Source organism: Oncorhynchus gorbuscha, linkage group LG01 (genome assembly GCF_021184085.1).
Source record: "Oncorhynchus gorbuscha isolate QuinsamMale2020 ecotype Even-year linkage group LG01, OgorEven_v1.0, whole genome shotgun sequence".
NCBI classification, from domain to species: domain Eukaryota; kingdom Metazoa; phylum Chordata; class Actinopteri; order Salmoniformes; family Salmonidae; genus Oncorhynchus; species Oncorhynchus gorbuscha.
In genome coordinates, this window is record NC_060173.1 from 20,839,066 (window position 1) to 20,863,504 (window position 24,439).

Below are 24,439 nucleotides of genomic sequence, written 5' to 3' on the forward strand. Positions count from 1 at the left end.
ATACCCACACTTGATATACTTGTGGGGGTTTTCCCCTTCAACCCAGTGCTGTGACTGCAAGATAAGGAAGTAAAGTCATGCTAGGAGTCCACTGATTAGTCCACTGATTAGCTGCACTGAGAAACTTTTACACTCAACTGAACGACTTGATTAGTTTAGTGTTAGCTACCTACATAGCTGTCTTTGCTGTCTTCGTATCATCGTATCCAAGATAATTGTGTTGTTTAGGTTTAGAGTGTGTAGTCTTAGAGTGATTATCTTAATTTACCGAGGTTAGCTAGCCAGCTATTTGTCGTCCTTAACGTAGGTGACTCTGCTAGCTAGCCAACGCTAGCCAACGTCTTCTGTATAGAACTCAACTACCCGGTCGCATTCACAGGTTGTATCACATTTTCACTTCATTTCATTACAGTACAACGGTTTGATTTGTTTGATCGTAGCTAGCTACTTAGCTAGCTACATAGCCGTCTTTGTATCAAAGATAATTGTGTAGTCTAGAGCGATTTTCTAGGTTCGCTAGCCATCTATTGTCGTTCTTTTAACGCAACGTAACGTAAACAACACTGCTAGCTAGCCTGCTAGCCCCGAATAGCAACACTGCAGAAACTATTACACTCAACGGAATGACTTGATTAGTGTAGTGTCAACAACGCACCCACTGCCAGCTGGCCTACTTCAGCAGTACTGTATCATTTTAATCATTTTAGTCAATAAGATTCTTGCTACGTAGCTTAACTTTCTGAACATTCGAGACGTGTAGTCCACTTGTCATTCCAATCTCCTTTGCATTAGCGTAGCCTCTTCTGTAGCCTGTCAACTATGTGTCTGTTTATCCCTGTTCTCTCCTCTCTGCACAGACCATACAAACGCTCCTCACCACGTGGCCGCGGCCACCCTACTCTGGTGGTCCCAGCGCGCACGACCCACGTGGAGTTCCAGGTCTCCGGTAGCCTCTGGAACTGCCAATCTGCGGTCAACAAGGCAGAGTTCATCTCAGCCTATGCCTCCCTCCAGTCCCTCGACTTCTTGGCACTGACGGAAACATGGATCACCACAGACAACACTGCTACTCCTACTGCTCTCTCTTCGTCCGCCCACGTGTTCTCGCACACCCCGAGAGCGTCTGGTCAGCGGGGTGGTGGCACCGGGATCCTCATCTCTCCCAAGTGGTCATTCTCTCTTTCTCCCCTTACCCATCTGTCTATCGCCTCCTTTGAATTCCATGCTGTCACAGTTACTAGCCCTTTCAAGCTTAACATCCTTATCATTTATCGCCCTCCAGGTTCCCTCGGAGAGTTCATCAATGAGCTTGATGCCTTGATAAGCTCCTTTCCTGAGGACGGCTCACCTCTCACAGTTCTGGGCGACTTTAACCTCCCCACGTCTACCTTTGACTCTTTCCTCTCTGCCTCCTTCTTTCCACTCCTCTCCTCTTTTGACCTCACCCTCTCACCTTCCCCCTACTCACAAGGCAGGCAATACGCTCGACCTCATCTTTACTAGATGCTGTTCTTCCACTAACCTCACTGCAACTCCCCTCCAAGTCTCCGACCACTGCCTTGTATCCTTTTCCCTCTTGCTCTCATCCAACACCTCCCACACTGCCCCTACTCGGATGGTATCGCGCCGTCCCAACCTTCGCTCTCTCTCCCCCGCTACTCTCTCCTCTTCCATCCTATCATCTCTTCCCTCCGCTCAAACCTTCTCCCACCTATCTCCTGATTCTGCCTCCTCAACCCTCCTCTCCTCCCTCTCTGCATCCCTTGACTCTCTATGTCCCCTATCCTCCAGGCCGGCTCGGTCCTCCCCTCCCGCTCCGTGGCTCGATGACTCATTGCGAGCTCACAGAACAGGGCTCCGGGCAGCCGAGCGGAAATGGAGGAAAACTCGCCTCCCTGCGGACCTGGCATCCTTTCACTCCCTCCTCTCTACATTTTCCTCCTCTGTCTCTGCTGCTAAAGCCACTTTCTACCACGCTAAATTCCAAGCATCTGCCTCTAACCCTAGGAAGCTCTTTGCCACCTTCTCCTCCCTCCTGAATCCTCCGCCCCCTCCCCCCTCCTCCCTCTCTGCAGATGACTTCGTCAACCATTTTGAAAAGAAGGTCGACGACATCCGATCCTCGTTTGCTAAGTCAAACGACACCGCTGGTTCTGCTCACACTGCCCTACCCTGTGCTCTGACCTCTTTCTCCCCTCTCTCTCCAGATGAAATCTCGCGTCTTGTGACGGCCGGCCGCCCAACAACCTGCCCGCTTGACCCTATCCCCTCCTCTCTTCTCCAGACCATTTCCGGAGACCTTCTCCCTTACCTCACCTCGCTCATCAACTCATCCCTGACCGTTGGCTACGTCCCTTCCGTCTTCAAGAGAGCGAGAGTTGCACCCCTTCTGAAAAAACCTACACTCGATCCCTCCGATGTCAACAATTACAGACCAGTATCCCTTCTTTCTTTTCTCTCCAAAACTCTTGAACGTGCCGTCCTTGGCCAGCTCTCCCGCTATCTCTCTCTGAATGACCTTCTTGATCCAAATCAGTCAGGTTTCAAGACTAGTCATTCAACTGAGACTGCTCTCCTCTGTATCACGGAGGCGCTCCGCACTGCTAAAGCTAACTCTCTCTCCTCTGCTCTCATCCTTCTAGATCTATCGGCTGCCTTCGATACTGTGAACCATCAGATCCTCCTCTCCACCCTCTCCGAGTTGGGCATCTCCCGGCGCGGCCCACGCTTGGATTGCGTCCTACCTGACAGGTCGCTCCTACCAGGTGGCGTGGCGAGAATCTGTCTCCTCACCACGCGCTCTCACCACTGGTGTCCCCCAGGGCTCTGTTCTTGGCCCTCTCCTATTCTCGCTATACACCAAGTCACTTGGCTCTGTCATAACCTCACATGGTCTCTCTTATCATTGCTATGCAGACGACACACAATTAATCTTCTCCTTTCCCCCTTCTGATGACCAGGTGGCGAATCGCATCTCTGCATGTCTGGCAGACATATCAGTGTGGATGACGGATCACCACCTCAAGCTGAACCTCGGCAAGACGGAGCTGCTCTTCCTCCCGGGGAAGGACTGCCCGTTCCATGATCTCGCCATCACGGTCGACAACTCCATTGTGTCCTCCTCCCAGAGCGCCAAGAACCTTGGCGTGATCCTGGACAACACCCTGTCGTTCTCAACTAACATCAAGGCGGTGGCCCGTTCCTGTAGGTTCATGCTCTACAACATCCGCAGAGTACGACCCTGCCTCACACAGGAAGCGGCGCAGGTCCTAATCCAGGCACTTGTCATCTCCCGTCTGGATTACTGCAACTCGCTGTTGGCTGGGCTCCCTGCCTGTGCCATTAAACCCCTTCAACTCATCCAGAACGCCGCAGCCCGTCTGGTGTTCAACCTTCCCAAGTTCTCTCACGTCACCCCGCTCCTCCGTTCTCTCCACTGGCTTCCAGTTGAAGCTCGCATCCGCTACAAGACCATGGTGCTTGCCTACGGAGCTGTGAGGGGAACGGCACCTCAGTACCTCCAGGCTCTGATCAGGCCCTACACCCAAACAAGGGCACTGCGTTCATCCACCTCTGGCCTGCTCGCCTCCCTACCACTGAGGAAGTACAGCTCCCGCTCAGCCCAGTCAAAACTGTTCGCTGCCCTGGCCCCCAATGGTGGAACAAACTCCCTCACGACGCCAGGACAGCGGAGTCAATCACCACCTTCCGGAGACACCTGAAACCCCACCTCTTTAAGGAATACCTAGGATAGGTTAAGTAATCCCTCTCACCCCCCCCCCCTAAGTTTTAGATGCACTATTGTTAAGTGACTGTCCCACTGGATGTCATAAGGTGAATGCACCAATTTGTAAGTCGCTCTGGATAAGAGCGTCTGCTAAATGACTTAAATGTAAATGTTAAATGAGTCGGGACCAAACCTTTTGTTGAGCAAAACATTGGTCTCAATTGTAAAATGACGCAAAAAAAAAAACACAATTGCAAATATGGTTAAGTGTGATGACTGCTTTATCCTTGCATTTAATGTTGAACGACATTTTAGGTCAAATGTAAAATACTGACCCCAAACAAGGGTATTGGTTTAGGTCTAATCACATAAATTGTTAACTCTATGGTGGTTTACGGTCAGAGAAATTAACATGCATATGAGTAATAAATATGCAAGTGGCTACCCCTTGAAATAAATTCTGTTCTTCCACCAGTTATATTAACACAGTTCTGTACCAATAGATAAACTCCTCTAAATCCTCTGGAAAGTCCCACAGTTAATGTGGTTTCCGTAATTCTGATGCCCTTTGATAAACAATTAAAGTGTGACTTTAATGAAAGACAAACATGTAAAGCAGCTGAACTATGCGTTTCTAGTGTCCTTATGATGAAATACCCTTTAGATGTTTCAGTGGTCTACACTTTCCAAGCCAAACATATTACAAAGAACTCAAGCCTGAGGGCCATTTCATAAGACCTTAAAAGTTTATTTACATTGTAAAAAGCAACAAGTCACTGATGTTAATAAAACATTGCTGACTTGGCATTGCATTCACTGGTGTCTGCAGCAGTTCTCAATGGCCCAAATTATTGCAAAGTAAAACCTACTACTCCACAAAAGTTAAACACTGAACGGCAGAAGAGCGACACAAGGAATTAATGGAGTTTTGCATCAAATCCTTCCCGCTTTGATATAAATTAGTCCAACATACTGCGATTCTACGACACTGATGCACAAAATAAAACCACCACAGGCTCTTCTAGGTAACTTTTTACCTTGCTGCTCACCAAGTTACATTGAGCCAGTCTAAGAAGTCCCTTGAGTCAGGGGAAAGTCCAATACTTTGCAGCAAGGAAAATCAGTGTTCTGGTACTTCCAATAAGGCCCAGCATGTGATCACCCTTCACACTCCATACCCTGGGCATCCAATGCTCACGGACCGGGCAGCATTCCTACCGACCAGCCTCCGCCCAGCTTTGGGCAAAGACCCTGTATTAATGGAATGCTGTAGACTAGGGAGAAAAGCCTGCTGTGGGGACAGTGTTGACAAACGAGCCTCCTGCAGCTCTCTGTGGAGGAATCGAGAGAGGGTGTTTATATACATGGAATAATTCACTTTAATAGTTTGAAAGCATAAATAATTTCTTCAGTCTCATACTTTATGTACCCCAGCCTTACTGATCAAGTCATTATATAAACAACCAGCAGGAATTTTGTGCAGTGGTATAAAGAACTTCAAATACTACTTAAGTCATTTTGGGGTTCCTTACATTTGACAACTTAACGCAATTACATTCCTAAAGAAAATAAGTGTACTTTTTATTCCATACATTTTCCCCTGACACCCAGAAGTACTTCTTTGAATGCTAAGCAGGACAGGAAAATGGTCCAATTCTCACACACACACACACGTGTCAAGAGAACATCCCTGATCATCCAGACTGCCTCTGATTTGGCACTCATTAAAACACAAATGCTTAATTTGTAAATTATGTCGTGTTGGAGTGTGCCCCAGACTATCCGTGAACAAAAACAAAATCATGCCATCTGGTTTGCCATAAGGAATTTGAAATTATTTACACTGTTGGTACTTAAATGTATTTAAAAATCAAATAATTTAACTCAGGTAGTATTTTACTGGGTGAGTTTTACTGTGGTCCTTCTGTAGCTCAGTTGGTAGAGCATGGCGCTTGTAACGCCAGGGTAGTGGGTTCGATCCCCGGGACCACCCATACGTAGAATGTATGCACACATGACTGTAAGTCGCTTTGGATAAAAGCGTCTGCTAAATGGCATATATATATATATATATAATACTTGAGTCATTTTCTGTTAAACCACCTTTACTTTTACTAATGTATTAATGTATGACAATTGGGTACTTTTTCCAGCACTGCTTTTGTGCCACAGGGGAGAAATACATTTTTTTCTGTTTCATATTAACTGCGCCCCCTAATGGAGAGTTCAACCAAGTTCTATGCAAACCACATCTCTGCCCTCACTTTTCCAGCATGGCTGTCCTGAACCTCTCCACATTGAGCTCTCTGCGCAGTTGAGCAGCAAGCTTCCCAGTCCTCTCCTTCCTCAAAACAGGTTGTCTGCATAGCGCTGATGCCGAGGGTCGTTGAGATGGCTCCGGATCCAGCAGAGTCTGACAGACACACAAAGACAGCTTATCCCAAACAGCTGCTAATGTAGCAAAGGCAAGAGATAAACCTTGGAACATTTGTCGATCTAGAATGAAAAGCAAATCAGTGTGTTGACTTAGCTTTGTGTGTGGTACTGGTTAATATCTGTCCCTTCCTAAACTGTGAATACCTCTGCACATTTTTATTTTAACGAGGGAAGACAATTTAGAACTTGTAAGTCGCTCTGGATAAGAGCGTCTGCTAAATGACTTAAATGTAAATGTAGAACAATTTCTTATTTACAATGATGGCCTACATTGATCTGGTACTCCCTGTACATAGCTCCATTCTTCTGTATTTTATTCATCATGTTAGTTACTATTTTAAAGACTCTGCATTATTGGGAAAGGCTCATAAGAAATTATTTCACTATAAAGTCTACACCAGCTGCATTCAGCACATGCTCAATAAAATGTGATTTAATTTGGATTACAAAAAGATATATTCAGCTGGCATTTCATAAGCTCCATAGATCACATACAAAGCACGCCAAGGAGAAAAACAAAACAAGATGGCGTAAAAGAAAAAAGGTAGAAGAGTGCAGACATGACCAAAATAAGTACAGTTAAGTAAATTATGGGTACATGTGGTACCTGAATGAGACTTCTGAAAGCAGGGGAGAGCTCCTGGGGCAGGCTGGGTAACTGTGCCCGTCTGAGACTGTGCCATTCATCTCCATTCTGAGGGAGAGGGGGCGACCCTGCTGCCAGCAGCACAGTCAGGCCTAGTGCAAATATGTCCGCCTTAGGCAGATTGCTGTAGTCCTGGGCAGCAGGGAGAAGCAAGGGGATACAAGGTGTACATTCAAACAAACATAAGTAGTCAATAGAGCCACAACTTTTAGCGTACCTCATGCAGGACCTCGCTGGCGAGGAAGCGGCTGTCCCCCTCCTCTACTTGTGGACTGCTGCTGGATGTCACATGGCCCAGGTCACCTGCAAAGACAAACAGGAATCATAGATGGCATCTCAATGACACAGTGCACCAAAGCTAGGAGTGAAAATGTGATATTTAGTAAACTACTACCAATTTTATAAACCACCCCTGTTGAAGGGCCTCCGTCCTCTTCCTCCTCACTCTCACCCGCTCCACCTGCGCTCGAGCATTGGCAGATGAAGATATTACCTACAAATAAGAGTGGGGTGAGAAACGGTGGAAGTGAGGAGTATACATTGCTGTGAATGAGAAGAAATAAAGAGGAGACTCACTGGGTTTAATGTCTAGGTGCACAAGGCCAGAGCTGTGAATATACTTGAGACCCATGGAAACGTGCAGAAGTAGATCCCTCAACTCCAGCTCTGGAAACAGCTCTCCACTTGCCTCCTTCTCTAATATGGCATCGTGGAGACTCCCACCTGCATTGAGATGCGCAAACAAAAAGTCTCATACATCAATCCAGCCATCTTACTGACAAACACTTATTCAACCAAAAAGTCAGTGTTCCTTCCCCCTGCCAATATTCAGTCATTTAGATTAGATTTATTTAATCACATGCACAGGGTCATAAATGTAGTTGCAGTGTACAGTGAAATACTTATGCACCAATTGTGCAGGTGAGAATGAAACAAAACTTTAAAAAATCAGTCTACCGTCACAATACTCATTCTGTATGATCATGTGATCATCTTCAGCCCATGCTGAGTAATAGCGGACAACATGGGGGTGATGCCCAAGTACAGCATGTGCATACACCTCCTTTAAGGCCAGCTGCCTGGGGACAAAAGGAGACAATTTACAAACTTCATCATTACATACTGCAAATAAAATACAACATCTCAACAACCCTCAACATTTGAGATCAGGGGTTTGAAACTCATTCCATAGGGGGCCTAGCATCTGCAGGTTTCAGGTTTTTCCCCTTTCAATTAAGACTTAAACAACCAGGTGAGGGGAGATCTTCACAAATTATTGACCTTAAATTCATCAATCAAGTACAAGGGAAGAGCGAAAGCCTGCAGACACTCGGCCCTCCGTGGAATGAGTTTGACATGTGTTGTAGATGATAGTTTTCCTATTCTCACGCTGATCATAAGGCCCAGGCTATTTTTAAACAGTGTGAGGCCGGTGGTGCTGACTCACTCATTGGCAGACCCGGCAAGTGGTCGGCGAGAGCGCTTGATGGCGTACAAGCAGCCGTCCAGCCTCTTCACACACTTGCACACCACTCCAAACTCCCCTGCACCAATGTGTCCAAGCTCCAGAAATTCACTCTCATACCTAGACAGCATGAAAGCCTGGACAGCCTGCCTCTGCACAGACAGACGGAGGACAAAAGCAGGAAGTGGGAGTGTGAATGGCAGAATTAGGAGGGACAGAGGAAACGGCCAAGAGATGAGCTTAGTGACTAAATGAGCCGTGGACAGGCAGGGGAGAGGGAGAGCCAACTGTTCAATGGACAAAGATAGTTTGTACCTTGGACGGGAGAAATGCATCATCATCCTCCTCTGATGACGTATGGCTCGGTTTCATTCTAAAAGATGAGATGATAACTTCACAAAACCCACTCAGTCTCAAAACACTATAGAGACTCAGATGGCCTTGCTACCATGTGCTATTACACAATCACCAAAACAATACCATTTCCAATCACAACCGAACCCTTAGTTGGGTTACCTGCATCCATAGTCGTCATCGTCACTCCTCCAACTCTTCCTCTTGTAGTGCTCCCTGGTCCTGTGGAACGTGTCGGGGGTGAAGGGGTTCACATTGACAGAGGGCATGCGGCTGCACTGGGCAGGGTCAGTGGAAGTGGCGAAATGCAGAGCCCTCTGACTGCGGCATATCTTGGTGCTGGAATTGGGCAGAGCTGACTTGGACAGCAGACTCTTGGGTGAAGAGGGATGTGGAGAAATAAATCCTTCTGACATGTAAAAATGCACTTAATTCCAGGATTTTACATTGGAGGCAGCTACACAATGTAATGTGTGATGATTTGAATAGTTTCAGATGAAAGAAATCAAAAAAGTGATCCATGAGGGCATGGTCCTCTGTAGCTAAGTTGATAGAGCATTGAGTTTGCAACGTCAGGATAGCAGGTTTGATTCTTGGGAATACCCAGATGTAAAATGTATGCACACATGACTAAGTCGCTTTGGATAAAAGCATCTGCTAAATGGCATATATTATACATATGATAAATGTCCACACACCTTGGGAGTACTGGGGGAGTCACAGAGCCTCAGTTTCCTCCAGGCGGCATAGGGAATGGGGGTGGTCGGTGAAACTGGGATGGATGGGGATATGGTGAATCTCCTGGTGCAATGACGCTGCACTATGGGTGTCCTGCACACAGAGGTGGGACTTAGGATCTGAGGATTTCTGGAGCTCCATTCATCCAAACTGCTGTCACTACCCTCTTCCTCGCCACAGCTTGAGAAGTCCAAGTTTTGCACCGTCCAGTCACTTCCCACAGCCATCCCTGACTCAAGGAGTTCTAGAAGACAGGCACTGATAGTGAAGTGATTCTTCCATGATTTAACAAAGGGTCAATAAAGGGATAACCTAGTGAAAATGACTTGTTCCTTACCTTGAAAGCAATATGGAGGAGGCTGCTTTCAAGGTAACACATTTATTTTTTGAAAATTAGTTCATTTCTGTTAAAGGGATAATTTAACTAAAACACCCGAATCCCTTGTAGTTCTCACATGGTTACACGCATGGCCTACTAACAAACTAATGTTTGGGAATGTGAGACAGGCGATTGGATCAATAGCACTAAATGTATAATGTATTCCTTACTTTTAAATATTGTCCAATGCTTTTAAAGTTTGAATGAATACACGTCTGAATTACTTACGATCAAGTTGCCTACCAGAACACCAGGTTTGAATTTAGCTGAGTATGTTAATAAGCAGATTATATTTAAACTAATTAGAAACGTCATCTATCAAGTTGACCTCTTTACTGCATCCTATTGGCTGAATGTAATGTATGTCATAAATAAACACACCTTATTTTAAAGGCACAGTAGTATGAACATTTTTAGCGTAAACAATTTATTTTATGATTCTAAATAATGCATATAATGACATAATGTCTGTGTCCTATTAATTAACATATTTCTCAACGATTAAAATTATTTATGGACTCATCAACAACACAACTTCTGGCCAGTCTATCATTAGATTACAAATATAACATTCATGAAAAGCAAGGGAGCTTTATGAACACACTTTATCACAAATACCGGTATGTAAATAGGCCACCTATCAAATATTGATCAATCCACGTGAGCGGAAGTGTGTGACATCATCACCAAAACACTGTGTGCGCTGGCACTGGAGCTGGCAGAAGACTATTTATCGGCGCATGTGACACGCTTACAAATAGCAAGAAAACGGCAGGGAGGAGTGAAACACATAAGGGTCTGTTGAAGCAGTAGCCTACTGACTTTATCTAGTGGAATTATTTTCTCCATAGTTCCGCGTTGTTCATCTCAATTTAGGAAGCAATATGGTCGAGCAGTCGGATCGCGCTCCACTGCTCGACTGGGAGGAGATTCCACCAAACGAACTGACCCAGGCGGTTCCCGCTCCAGCAAAAGAAAATGGATCGGAATCAAATCCGCCAGACGGCCGCTATCTGGGCAGCACCGCGCTCGCCATCGGGTGGAACACTAGCTCTGGGGGTCCAGTAAGTGTAACAACCATTCCCAGCGTGAACAGGAGCCCTCACCTTGACCACCCTGGCCAATGGGGTGTTCCCAGCCCCATCCATGTCGACTCTAGAATATCTCTGAAAGAACGACTGGGATGGGAGGAAAAGGACCAAATAGTGGCTGTGTTTGTGGTAACCTTTGACACAAGATCAGGTGAGCAAGAGCAATACAGTATGGAGAGAGTGTAATTTACCTTACTGGGCACAGTGGGGGACTGACTCATTCCATGGAAGTGCGCACACACTGACAGATGACGTTGCAAGAAATGTCTACTGTTCCTTTCTTCCCGCTAGCTTTGCTTATCTACGCTATTAAAATATGAACCAATATGTAGAGACTCAAATCATTTGTGGGAAGCATTTGTTGAGCAGGGAAAGCAGTTTGTCAAATTATTACTTTCTTCTGCCATGGCAAGGTTCAATAAGCTCTCTTTAAATGTAAATAATACGAGTAATGCAGTAACCTACTGTTACATTACTTTCTAATTTAATATTCTGGTTTTCTCAGTGGTTATTATAGCAAGCATCTCTTGACCTGGGGCAGTTTGTGTGTTCCTCTGTTACACCAGTATCACTAAGAAGGGAAAGCTTTCTGAGAGTCCTGGGAAACCAGTGTTACTACTTACCCTCTTCAACTTCCCTTTTATGGTACGCAGAGTTTTATAGTAAGATAGAATGTGTAAGGAAAAAACTGGGGACATGGTGGCTGAATTTCATTCTCTCACAGTGAAGTGAACAGTATGGAAAATCAAGTGTATGTGTTTGTGTGTGTCAATGGCAGGCAACATGGTGGAATGGTGCTTACCCCAAGACGTGAATCTTGACGGAGTGGAATTCAAGTCAATGGCGAGCGGATCACACAGAATCGCCAAGGACTTCATGTAAGACTATTCCCCCAACTGAATGCACAGTGTTATTGGCAGAGGACCATCAGAACCCTATCAATAATCTGTACGATGTTGTATACATTCACTAGATTCATCCATGTCTTTCATTTTTGCAGATATTTCCGTAAAGGCTGCTACTTTGGGCTGGCTTGTTTTGCTAACATGCCTGTTGAGAGTGAATTGGAGAGAGGGGCGCGGATGAAATCTGTGGGTATTCTGTCTCCCTCTTACACCCTCCTATATCGCTACATGCACTTTCTGGAGAACCAGGTTAGGTAAGTACTTGTCTGTCTGTTTGTTAGTTAGGCTTGGGCAATACCCCGGTATATGGTATGAACTAAGGATGCACAATATATCGGTGAACATATCGGAATCGGACGATATTAGCTAAAAATGCCAACATCGGCATTGGCCCGATTTTCTAGTTTTAACACCGATGTGCAAAACTGATGTCAAAGCTGACGCGCATACCAATGTCTGCTGTGTGGATCGAGCAGTCAACAAGTCGAGCAGTCATTTCAAAGAGTAAGAACAAGTCAAAATCCATTAACGCCAAGATAATGGATTTCATTGCCCTTGACAATCAAACGTTTTCTGTCGTAGGTGATGTTGGCCATCGCCGACTGGTCGAGCACCGGTACACACTACCAAGTGAGCTATTTTTCAGATGTTGCCCTACCGGAATTACACAGTAATAGCGTCACTGCTATTAGCTTCACGACTGACATTTGAACCCAGGAGCATGCTGACTCTGACAGCACAGTGAGTCGTCAAGGATTTCTTACTGAAGAAAGTTGTATTGCATGCTCATGAATATGCTGGTTGCCATACCGCTGCTGCCATTTCAATGGCTTTTGGGAACATGTTTGAAACTTGGAAACATGAACATGCTAGCTCCTTTCAAACAACTGGCTCGAGAAATAAGCTCATCAACTGCTCCTGCAGCAGATGTGATACCCTTTGTCATGGCATTGTAACGCCTGCTCAACAGAACTGCCAACACAGACTGTGAACAAGCGATTCGGTGGCATTCTCTCTACTGTGTCGCCGCCATGCTTGATGCTAAGTACAAGGACCACTACTTCTATGCAGACAAGAAACAGGGTTTACGTAAAATGTTACATAGACAGCTGGACAAGATGGAAACAGATGGACACAGTGACAGACACAGTGACAGTGCGCACTGAGGAAGAGAGGCCACGGGCAGAGAGCTGAAACTTCACTGCTTGACATGTATGATGAAATCCTGGTTGAGAATGGAACGACTGAACAAATGAACGAAACAGCACAGCAAGTAAGTGAAAGAAATAGGTTTTGATTATGTTTTACTGGTAATGGGGACATGCGTAAATGCCAACAAAATCATGTGTGTGTGTGTGTGATACAGCCTGGATTCGAACCAGGGACTGTAGTGATGCCTCTTGCACTGAGATGCAGTGCCTTAGACCTCTGCATCCGTGCGCGTGTTAACTATTTAACTGTACGAGAATGGTTAAAAGGCTGCTAAAATGTTAAATATTGGTTATCGATATCTGTTTTTTGGCAAGGAAATTATAGGATATCGGTATTGACCAAACATGTCATATCGATGCATCACAGGTATAAATGGTATATTTAGAAATACCGACAGTATGATTTTGAATACAGTATTTAAAAAAAAAAAGTAAAAAAAAAAAAATATATATATATATATATATATATATATATATATAACGGTAGCTATGTCACTGCTTCTACCTATATAGGTTAAGTACAACTATAAAAAAATCTAAGATTCCAAATAAATTATATCCAGCTCCAGCTTTGCATTTGGTTCGCTAACTTGCTAGCATCGGCCTAATGGCAAGATAAAAAATAAATAATAATCATTAAATATATACATTTTAGATATGGTGCACATTCGGTAATCCTGTACACCTTGGTATGGTACAGAAATGTTACGACTGTATGAATATCTGGATACCATTCAACCCTACTGTCTGGTCTGTCTGTCGCTCGCTCTCACTGTCTGTGTCACGGTCTGTCCATTCTCTCTCTTTGTCACTCTCTTTCTTATCCGTCCTGTTTCACATTTCTCCCCTTATTTCCTTCTTCGTCTGTATTTTCAGTCTCCTCATCTATTAAAAATAAGCCCTGAGTCAGTGCCACCACCGTCACTAGAAGCCATTTATATCACATGAAGTCTTTGTATGTAATCATTGGAATGGAAGAAACCGGAACAGTTTCCTCAGAAAATCTTGTCTTTTATACTTGAATCTTCAAACAGAGCCTTATCTCTTATCTCATTAACTATGCATAAAGAAGTGACACATCCAGTTCATGGTAGAGGTGTATGCTTGGGGGGTTAATCTTGACTGTATACAGTACAGGTACTTTATGTGGATCCATTGAAAGTACTACTCCACTTCCAGTTCCCAGGGAGGGATTATTCCAGTTTTAATCCAATCAAACCATGCTGTAATGACTCTTCGATAACAGTCTCTTTCTTACCAGTGTTATCACTGAGATGCCAACTGCAGTCAGCATATAGAAAGTGTATAGTGTCTCTCCATGCAGACACCAGCTCCAGTGCCCTGGCTCGTATTCTCCTCTGGAGGCCTTCTATGAAGATAAGAAAGCTGTGCTGCCCCCAGCAGGGAACGGCCTTGTCACTGCTTGTCCAACCAGTGCTTGGGTCCCAGCCATCAACCGCTGCATGCACCCAGAGATGAAGGTGAGCACCTACGGCCACCTGCACCAGTCACTGATGTTACTGTGTGGCTGTTGTTTGTGTTAGTTGTGGATAATTGGCAATTACATGTTTTGGTTTAAGTGTGTTTGTTCATTTTGAGATATGTGATAACTTCAAATCAAACTTTATTTATCACATGCGCCGAATACAACAAGTGTAGACCTTATCGTGAAATGCTTACTTACTAGCCGTTAACCAACAGTGCAGTTCAAGAAGAGTTAAGAATATATTTATGAAATGGTAGCACAATTCAATAACGAGGCTATATACAGGGGGTACCGGTACCAAGTCAGTGTGCGGGCGTACAGGTTAGTTGAGGTAATTTGTACATGTAGGTAGGGGTGAAGTGACTGCATAGATATTAAACAGAAAGTAGCACCGGTGTACAAAACCAATGTAGGGATGGGGGTGTCAATTTTATGGGCTTTCCTCTGACACTGTCTATTTTATATTTCCTGGATGGCAAGAAGCTTGGCACCAGTGATGTACTGGGCTGTACGCACTACCCTCTGTAGCGCCTTACGGTAGGATGCCGAGCAGTTGCCATACCAGGGGGTGATGCAACTGGTCAAGATGCTCTCCATGGTGCAGCTGTAAAAAAATTGGAAGAACTGGGGACCCGTGCCAAACCTTTTCAGTCTACTGAGGGGGAAAAGGTTTTGTCGTGCCCTCTTAACGGCTGTCTTGGTGTGTTTGGACCATGATAGTTTGTTGGTGATGTGGACACCAAGGAACTTAACTCTCGACCTGCTCCACTACAGCCCTGTCGATGCTAATGCGGGCCTGTTTGGCCCGCCTTTTCCTGTCGTCCACCATCAGCTCCTTTGTCTTGCTCACATTGAGGGAGAGGTTGTTGTCCTGGCACCACACTTCCAGTTCTCTGACCTCCTCCCTATAGGCTGTCTCATCGTTGTCGGTTATCAGGCCTACCACTGTTGTGTCGTCAGCAAACTTAATGATGGTGTTGGAGTTCTTTGGCCAAGCAGTCTTGGGTGAACAGGGAGTACAGGAGGGGACTAAGTACACACTCCTGAGGGGCCCCAGTGTTGAGGATTACTTGGGGGCGGCCCATCAGGAAGTCCGGGATCCAGTTGCAGAAGTAGGTGTTTATTCCCAGGGTCCTTAGCTTAGTGATAAGCTTCGTGGGCACTATAGTCTTGAACGCTGAATTGAAGTCAATGAACAGCATTCTCACATAGGTGTTCCTTTTGTCCAGGTGGGAAAGGGCAGTGCGGAGTGCGATTGAGATTGCATCAGTTGTGGATCGGTTGGCGGTATGTGAATTGGAGTGGGTCTAGGGTATCAGGGAGGATGCTGATGATGTGAGCCATGACCAGCCTTTCAAGGCTACTGACGTGAGTGCTATGGGGCAGTAATAACTTAGGCGGGTTACCTTCGCTTCCTTGCGCACAGGGATTAGGGTGGTCCGCTTGAAACATGTTGGTGTTAGACTCGGTCAGGGACAGGTTGAAATTGTCATTGAAGACACTTGCCAGTTGGTCCACACATTCTTTGAGTACACGTCCTGGTAATCCGTCTGGCACAGCGGCTTTGTGAATATTGACCTGTTTAAAGGTCTTGCTCACATCGGCTACCGAGACCGTAATAACACAGTCATCCAGAACAGCTGGTGCTGGTGCATGCTTCAGTGTTGCTTGCCTCAAAGCTAGCATAAAAGGCATTTGGCTTGTCTGGGAGGCTCGTGTCACTGGGCAGCTTGCGTCTGGGTTTCCCTTTGTTGTCTGTAATAGTTTTCAAGCCCTGCCACATCCGACAAGCTTCAGAGCCGGTGTAGTGGGATTCAATCATAATCCTATATTGACGCTTTGCTTGTTTTATGGTTCTCCTGAGGGCATAATGGGATTTCTTATAAGCGTCCGGATTAGTGTCCCGCTCCTTGAAAGTCGCAGCTCTAGCCTTTTAGCTCGATACGGATGTTGCCTTTAATCCATGGCTTCTGGTTGGGATATATACGTACGGTCACTGTATGTCGTCGTTGCACTTATTGATGAAGCCAGTGACTGAAGTGGTATACTCCTCAATGCCATTGGATGAATCCCGGAACATATTCCAGTCTGTGCTAGCAAAACAGTCCTGTTGCGTAACATCCAGGTCATCTGACCAGTTGCATATTGAGCGAGTCACTGGTACTTCCTGCTTTAGATTTTGCTTATAAGCAGGAATCAGGAGGATAGAATTATGGTCAGATTTGCCAAAAGGAGTGTGGGGGGGAGAGCTTTGTATTCATCTGTGTGTGGATTAAAGGTGGTCTAGGGTTATTTTTCCCCCTCTGGTTGCACATATGACAGGCTGGTAAAACTTTGGTTATTTCTGATTTAAGTTTTCCTGCATTTAAGTCCTCGGCCACTAGGAGCGCCGCTTCTGGATGAGCATTTTCTTGTTTGCTTATGGCCTTATCGAGTTGGTTGAGTGCGGTCTTAAAGCCAGCATCGGTCTGTGGTGGTAAATAGACGGCTACAAATGATATAGATAGTGTGGTCTACAGCTTATCATAAGGTACACTACCTCAGCTGAGCAATACCCCGAGACTTCTTTAATATGAGGCAATATTAACACCAGCTGTTATTGACAAATAGACACACACCCCCACCCCTCGTCTTACCAGACGTAGCTTCTGGTAAGACGAGGTGCTGTATGTCCATGTAACTCAGACTCCTAATGTCAAGGAGAGCTTTTGGGCAATAGTTTGTTTTTTGGTCCATGCTGAGCAAGCTTATCCAGACTGAAAATGCATTACCGTATCAGACAGTCTGTTCTATCTCTGTCCCCTCCAGATCACCCACCCGGCCGGCTGCATGTCCCAGTTCATCCACTTCTTTGGGGAGCAGATCATGGTGCTGTGGAAGTTTGCCCTGCTCAGAAAACGAATCCTTATCTTCTCCCCACCACCTGTGGGTGTCGTGTGCTACAGGGGTGAGAGGGAGCAGCTGACACACACCCACACACAGTCACCTTTACAAACCCCCACATATTTGTTTTTCAGATTTTATTACAGAATTCTGTCACTGAGTACTCCTGTCTCTGAAGTGGTTTTTCATGTTGCTCTGTACTCCCCACAGTGTACTGCTGTTGCTCTCTGGCCAACATCTCTATACCTGGGATAGGTGTGTCTGTGCCTGAGTTCCGCCCCTTCTTCTACATCAATGTGGCAGACATTGCTGCCCTGGCAACAGAGATGTCATACGTGGCTTGTGAGTGTTGACTTGGCGGCTTTTGAATCCACAGTTAATACACTGAACAAAAATATAAACGCAACTTGTAAAGTGTTGGTTTCATGAGCTGAAATAAAATATCCCATACATTTTCCATACGCACAAAAAGCATATTTCCCTCAAATTGTGTGCACAAATATGTTTACATCTCTGTTACTGAGCATTTCTCATCCAACCACGTGTATGGTGTTGTGTGGGCAAGCGGTTTGCTGATGTGAACAGAGTGCCCCATGCTGGGGTTATGGTATTGGCAGACATAATCTATGGACAACGAACACAATTCCATTATATCGATGGCAATTTGAATACCTAGAGATACCATAACGAGATCCTGAGACCCATTGTCGTGCCATTCATTTGCCGCCATCACCTTATGTTTCATTATGATAATGCAAAGCCCCATGTTGCAAGGATCTGTACACAATTCCTGGAAGCTGAAAATGTCCCAATTTTGCCATGGCCTCCATATTCACCAGACATGTCACCCATTGAGCATGTTTGGTATGCTCTGGATCAACGTGTATGACAGTGTGTTCCAGTTCACGCCAATATCCAGCAACTTCACACAGTTATTGAAGAGGAGTGGGACAATATTCCACAAGCCACAATCAACAGCCTGATCAACTCTATGCAAAGGACTATGTGTCGTGCTGCATGAGGCAAATGGTGGTCACACTAGATACTGTTCCATGCCGCTACTTTTTTTTAAGGTACACTACATGACAAAAAGTATGTGGACACCTGCTCGTCGAACATCTCATTCCAAAATCATGGGCATTGATGTGGATTTGGTCCCCCCTTTTCGCATTATAACAGTCTCTACTCTTTGAAGGCCTTCTACTAGATGTTGGAACATTGTGATTCCATTCAGCTAAGAGCATTAGTGAGATTGGGCACTGATGTTGGGTGATTAGGCCTGGCTTTCAGTCGGCGTTCCAATTCATTCGAAAGGTATTCGATTGTGTTGTGGTCAGGGCTCTGTGTAGGCCAGTCAAGTTCTTCCACACCGATCTCAACAATCCATTTCTGTATGGACCTCGCTTTGTGCACGGGGGCATTGTCATGCTGAAACAGGAAAGGGCCTTCCTGAAACTGTTGCCACAAAGTTGGAAATACAGAATTGTCTAGAATGTCATTGTATGCTGTAGCATTAAGATTCCCCTTCACTGGAACTAAGGGGCCTATCCCAAACCATGAAAAACAGCCCCAGAACATTATTCCTCCTACACCAAACTTTACAGTCGGCACTATGCATCGGCAGGTAGCATTCTCCTGGCATCCGCCAAATACAGATTCATCTGTCGGACTGCCAGATGGTGAAGCGTGATTCATCACTGCAGAGAACACATTTCCACTGCTCCAGAGTCCAATGGCGTCGAGCTTCACACCACTCCAGCTGTTTCTTGACACTGCACATGGTGAACTTAGGCTTTTGTGCAGCTGCTCATTATGCTCCTGATGAAAAGTTTCTGTGCTGACGTTGCTTCCAGAGGCAGTTTGGAACTCCACATTGAAAGTCACTGAGCTCTTAAGGCCATTCTACTGCCAATTTTTGTCTATGGAGATTGCATGGCTGTGTGCTCGATTTTATACACGTCAGCAATGGGTGTGGCTGAAGTAGCCGAATCCACTAATTTGAAGTGGTCTCCACATACCTTTGTATATATAGTCAGGGTAAGTTACTTCCTAAAAGCAATCTGTTACAGTTACTAGTTACCTACCCAAATTTGTAATCAGTAACGTAACTTTTCGATTACCCAAACTCAGTAACGTAATTTGATTACTTTCAGTTACTTTTAAATTACTTTCCCCTTAAGATGCATTAGAAGAAGACAAAAATGTATGTTACCAATTAAATAGCATCTATTTCAGGATAACATGAATTTAAAGTTTACATAGCTGACCGTATATGGATGTAAAATTTTACTTTTTGGGTTGGTTATGTAGGCTTCTTCTAACCCATCGCTTTCTACTACATATAATACGATAAAATTATATCTTTACATTAAAAACCAAAGTGTATCAGAATTCCAATAAATGATATACCCCTTGATCTTCAAGAATAGGAAATATGGAAGAATAGATTAGCCATTTTTTTTTACCTGAGCATAACCCCAAAACGAAGGACTTATTAGCCAGCCCTACTCTGTTTGTGATTTTGTTGTCAATAAGGACTGAGTGTGCTCATTGATTCGAGTTGAAAAATAAATGCTGTGCTCATTGAATGGCATGCTTTGAGCACTACTGAAACGTGCTATTTACATGTTAAAAATGAATGCCATATGCGTCATTTGCTATAGGCCTATTGTTTACTTTCCTGTTGGTGACACTTTCATATCTTGATAATATGCAATGGTTTTTAAAAGCAAATCCACAGATAAAACGGACACCCCACCTCTGTTTTGGTAAAAAAGCTGAGGGATGGGCCTGGAGAAATGTAACCACTCAGATAAATAGACAGAGCTATGGATGCAAGGACTGACCATCCATGATATCAAAATTATTGTTTTAACCATGTTATGAGGCTTTACAGTGTTTTACATTTACTATTGTAGGCTGGGATCCACACTATGCAGCTGTTGTAAGAGCACATTTTTCACTTGCTGTTTCAAAAACAATGATTGATTGGCAGCTTAAACTTCTTGAATTCAACCATTATTGGATTCAAATACACAAATACAAATTTGTGAACAGCCGTCCACAACAACCACAACATCCACAATCCATAAGGCACAAATAGCTAAATGAGAGAGCAGCAGTGTGATTCACATCAATGCGCTTTGTAGATATCAATAATACGTGATATCCGTGTAGCCGTAAACTAGACCACTGCCGGCATCCTTACCTCCAATTGTTTATTCAAGTTGGATAATCTTTGGAATGCCGACAGCAGTGGCACCATTGGAAGACAAAGCTTAGACTGTAGCCGACAACCTTATTCCTGCTCTTTTCCCGCGATCCATCAAAGCAATTGGTGTGTCATCATAGTGGTCTCTGACTTGTGGTCAGACGCTCAGGTGCAACAAATTTAAACTTGTGCCTTTTTTTCAATGCTTATTTGAATGTCATTGAGAACAGAAGTGTCAAACATGTATTTTTCTTCTCGAACATACTTTCTGAATTTAAAAGTAATCATCTAGTTTTTCAAAAGTATCTTTAATCTGATTACAATATTGTTGCTGGTAACGGATTACAGTTACCGTTTTTTGTATTCCCTTACATGTAGCGGATTACATGTAATCCGTTACTCCCCATCTGTGACCAACAAATGCAAATGCATATTCCTAGTCATGTGAAATCCATAGATTAAGGCCTAATGAATGAACTGTAACTCGGTACAATCTTTGAAATGATTGCATGTTGCGTTTATATTTTGGTTCACTAAACATTATGCTAAGATTGATAAAGGGGTGTGTGTGTGTGTTTAGGTACGACAGAGAAGATCTTTGAGGAGAAGAAGGAGCTGTATGATGTGTATGTTGATAACCAGAATGTGAAGACACACAGAGATAGCCTTCAGCCACTACTCCGGCTGAATGGGGTGGACCGGGAGAAGTATAGGAAACTCAGCGAACAGAGGTACACAGAAAGTGATAAATGGTGGAAGCCATTTTGAAGAAATGATGCTGATGCTGATGATGATGATGTTACTGTCTTTTCAGGCAACTGCTACTTTACACTCAGGAGGTGGATGGAGACTGCACATCAAATGAGGAGGACCTCTTTATCCTGTGAGTTTATTTACACAACAGTATCTTTTGGTTGGGCTCAGTCTGGAGTGTTTATCAAACTTTCTTACAGAATGTCCTCTGTTCTCTCCGCTAGATTTTTCATGGAGCAGAATAACCGTATCTTCCAGACTCTATCGGAGGTGGCGGCGAGTGCGGACCCCACCCTGACGGCAGAGCACGTGAGGGCAATGGGGCTGGACCCTCAGGCAGACCGCACTTTCCTGGTGGACCTGCTGGAGCTCTATGGCATTGATGCCATGCTGGTCATCGATAACCCCTGCTGCCCCTGAGCCCTGTGTGGCCTGTGCTCCTCTCTCCTTGTCCCCTGAAGACACTGCCTCCTACTCTTCGTCCCCTGGCCTCCTGCCCAGTCAAATGCCTGCGATTTCTCTTGGTCTCTCGCCATGCTCCGGGATACAGCCATCTTTGGCCAGTGTTAACTTAGAGACAGCTCACCTGGCCAACTGGGCCACGATAATAGACACTGCCTGGACTCTGCAGTTCTCTCGCTAAAGTCCGTTTCACATTCAACAACCACTCGTCTTGTTTGTCTTTTCGCTTGGCATCTGTTCTCTTCTCACTTAGATTTCTGCTTGGATCACCAGCCCTAGTCACTGGAAGTGGAAGTTCCACGGAACCTTTGATCAATGTGCCTCGTTGTACTGCTCCCAATACTATGGAGCACTGCTGACTTTGACCAACAGCGCCATGTATCTACAGTAGCATCCTGTTTGGGGATGGATAATCGATTGTTCCTCTCACTTGGAACCTTAACTCCAAATTCAGCCATGGCACCAAGCCCTTTTTTCTTACGTCTTTACAGAGGATTCTACCTAACCATGTATAGTGTAATACTAAATATTCATGTGATTGTCAGGGCTTTTATTTTATGGATCTAAATCCTTCTGCTGAATAACTTTACCATGATGTTGTTTCCCAAACTTCTACATCAGGTTTGCTAGAGCTGAGAGTGTGTTCCGAGTGTTTTCACTCGGATTTCCTCTTAAAAAGCAAATTGTGCTGAAGTTGATCAAACTTTTAATTTTTCAGAATGAAAAGGGGGAGCAATGTGAATATTTGTGTGTTTGATAAGTCAATAATCAAGAAAGATTCACACATCAAGACTAATTCCATGAATCTGCTTCACATAAACAAGACCTATTTTGGTTCAAATAGGAATACAGTGTTTTTCATTGTCAGCTAATCATACACATTAAAAGGGAAAGATGAGTCATGCCAGATGTATTTATTTGATATAATGCCCTCATCCAAGGAGGTATTTATTATGGAGCTGAGGGTGAATATTTGTTAAATACTGTAACATTTCATTAGACTGCACATGTTTGTCTGACTTGGTCCAATGCTGACACCCATACAGGCAGACTCCAGTCACTTCTGTTTTTCTTGTTCCCTGGTCACATTGCACATGTGTATGGTGACTTTTGGATAATGTTTTGTGTAGTGTTTTATCAAATTTAGACGTTTTAAAATTGTGAACCTGAAACTTAAATGAATGCGTTTCTATGACACTAACTTATCATGAATGCTGCACCACACCACAACCTCTGTACTCTTGTTTTATGACCACATGATTATGGGTCAACTTGTTTGTGTTCTGATTTAATGGCCCAATGTTGTCAGCAGAGACACTATTACTAAAAGTGCAGTCAGTGATGTAACAGTCTGTCTGCCTCGGAGCCAGCAGGAAGCTTTGTGTGTTGTGTACTTCAAACTGTACTGCCCATTTACCAATGAGATTTGTTGCCGATTAAATTAGATCCACAGGTGGTCTATGAGAGGGCAGATACAACTTTCTTTCTTGTTGGAGCTTGTCAGCTGCAGGAAGGAGATCGTTGTGCCCGTCACTGTAACAATGACTCCATTTGTATGCTTGAGGTTCACAGAGGGAATTACTCCCCTCTCTGCGCAGACAGACAGACCCTGATATAGGATAAATTTAGATTTTTATCAAAATAAGATAACATGCACAGGGGAACTTGATCATAGATCAGCACTCCTACTGTGAGACCCTTTTTGAAAACAGGCCCTGGAGATGTTATTTTGTTCAATAGTCCTGGGTGACTGATTTAAATCAATGTATGAAGCAGTCATCCAATAGATGTGAGTTCAATGACGCATCAAATATTTTGTATGAAGACTGCGAACTGCTTTCATTGGGTTCGACTGGTCAGTAGATGTCGGTAATAGTGGCACTGTTCATTGAGGTTTAGCTGGGGACAGTTCTGTCCTACAGTGTGGGTTAAAGCCTAATTAGTGGGTCATCTTTGTGTTAAGTGCAGGCACTCAATTAAGACCACAGGCGTATTATACCTATCAACAGGAAGAGGCATAGATGAAATGTTTTAGATTTTTAAACACTTCCAACTACTTTATCAACATGTCAATTAACACTACTGATATTGGTGTTAGGTAATATGATTAAATGTAGTTCACACCCATGTTGACTTAGCCCCTTTTCCCTTCTGTTTGTTTTGACCTGTCCCACCCTGTTCTTTTCAGCACATCCTGGACATGCGACTGTTTGTTTTACAGGTGTATCATGTAAACGTAGTGGAAAATGCACATGACACAAACATAAATGTATCAAATGCCTTCTTTGTGGAAATTGTTCAGACCTGTACCAGCATTGGCTCATTTGAATTTATTTGTACAGTATGTCACCCCACTGAATGTCAACAGAAAGCTTCATCTGCATTACTGAGGCACTAATATGCTTCAAGTACTTTAACAACTTATATAGCTAACTGTTAATCCTTGATCACAGCAACTGTAATGTAAACCTATATTTAAAACATTGGTTAACTACACAGCTACATCCAGTACCTATACTACTATTAAACAAGGAAAGAGACTTTAGTGATGAATACACATTTAGTAACTTGATCACATGAGCCACTCTTGTTTTCAAGCTGGTGACATTACACAGTACTGCCACTGTAAAACAATAAAACATTGGTTTTCTCTGATACTTGTTGGATTGTATTTGTGATAGTGTTGCCAAGG

General features: G+C 44.2%; 2 protein-coding genes across 2 annotated transcripts; one reads left to right on the forward strand and one right to left on the reverse strand.

Moving 5' to 3' along the window:
* Positions 1-4,459: 4,459 nt before the first annotated feature.
* wee2 (WEE2 oocyte meiosis inhibiting kinase) lies at positions 4,460-10,052 on the reverse strand. Its single transcript, XM_046347891.1, has 12 exons — positions 9,974-10,052; positions 9,327-9,610; positions 8,791-9,002; positions 8,590-8,647; positions 8,257-8,426; positions 7,767-7,888; positions 7,386-7,532; positions 7,204-7,302; positions 7,027-7,112; positions 6,771-6,941; positions 5,992-6,140; positions 4,460-5,058 (listed from the first exon to the last, which is right to left on the reverse strand). Exons 2-12 carry the CDS (start codon positions 9,591-9,593, stop codon positions 4,893-4,895), a joined length of 1,647 nt encoding a protein of 548 aa, XP_046203847.1. The 5' UTR covers positions 9,594-9,610; positions 9,974-10,052; the 3' UTR covers positions 4,460-4,892.
* A 365-nt stretch (positions 10,053-10,417) lies between these two features.
* dennd11 (DENN domain containing 11) lies at positions 10,418-24,402 on the forward strand. The gene is made up of 9 exons (XM_046347902.1): positions 10,418-10,987; positions 11,615-11,714; positions 11,837-11,995; positions 14,277-14,433; positions 17,247-17,385; positions 17,532-17,663; positions 21,113-21,263; positions 21,347-21,415; positions 21,510-24,402. The coding sequence occupies exons 1-9, from the start codon at positions 10,630-10,632 to the stop codon at positions 21,703-21,705; spliced, it is 1,461 nt and encodes a 486-aa protein (XP_046203858.1). The 5' UTR covers positions 10,418-10,629; the 3' UTR covers positions 21,706-24,402.
* Positions 24,403-24,439: the final 37 nt, after the last annotated feature.

What these genes read in the sequence shown, in the direction of transcription:
- wee2 (XM_046347891.1), bottom strand. Translation starts at nt 9,593, where the DNA reads ATGGCTGTGGGAAGTGACTGGACGGTGCAAAACTTGGACTTCTCAAGC. An exon ending in GATGACGACTATGGATGCAG is followed by an intron (nt 8,648 to 8,790) that starts GTAACCCAACTA and finishes CTCATCTTTTAG; the next exon opens with AATGAAACCGAGCCATACGT. An exon ending in GCACCTAGACATTAAACCCA is followed by an intron (nt 7,303 to 7,385) that starts GTGAGTCTCCTC and finishes TCTTATTTGTAG; the next exon opens with GTAATATCTTCATCTGCCAA.
- dennd11 (XM_046347902.1), top strand. Translation starts at nt 10,630, where the DNA reads ATGGTCGAGCAGTCGGATCGCGCTCCACTGCTCGACTGGGAGGAGATT. An exon ending in AGAATCGCCAAGGACTTCAT is followed by an intron (nt 11,715 to 11,836) that starts GTAAGACTATTC and finishes TCATTTTTGCAG; the next exon opens with ATATTTCCGTAAAGGCTGCT. An exon ending in AGGAAACTCAGCGAACAGAG is followed by an intron (nt 21,264 to 21,346) that starts GTACACAGAAAG and finishes CTGTCTTTTCAG; the next exon opens with GCAACTGCTACTTTACACTC.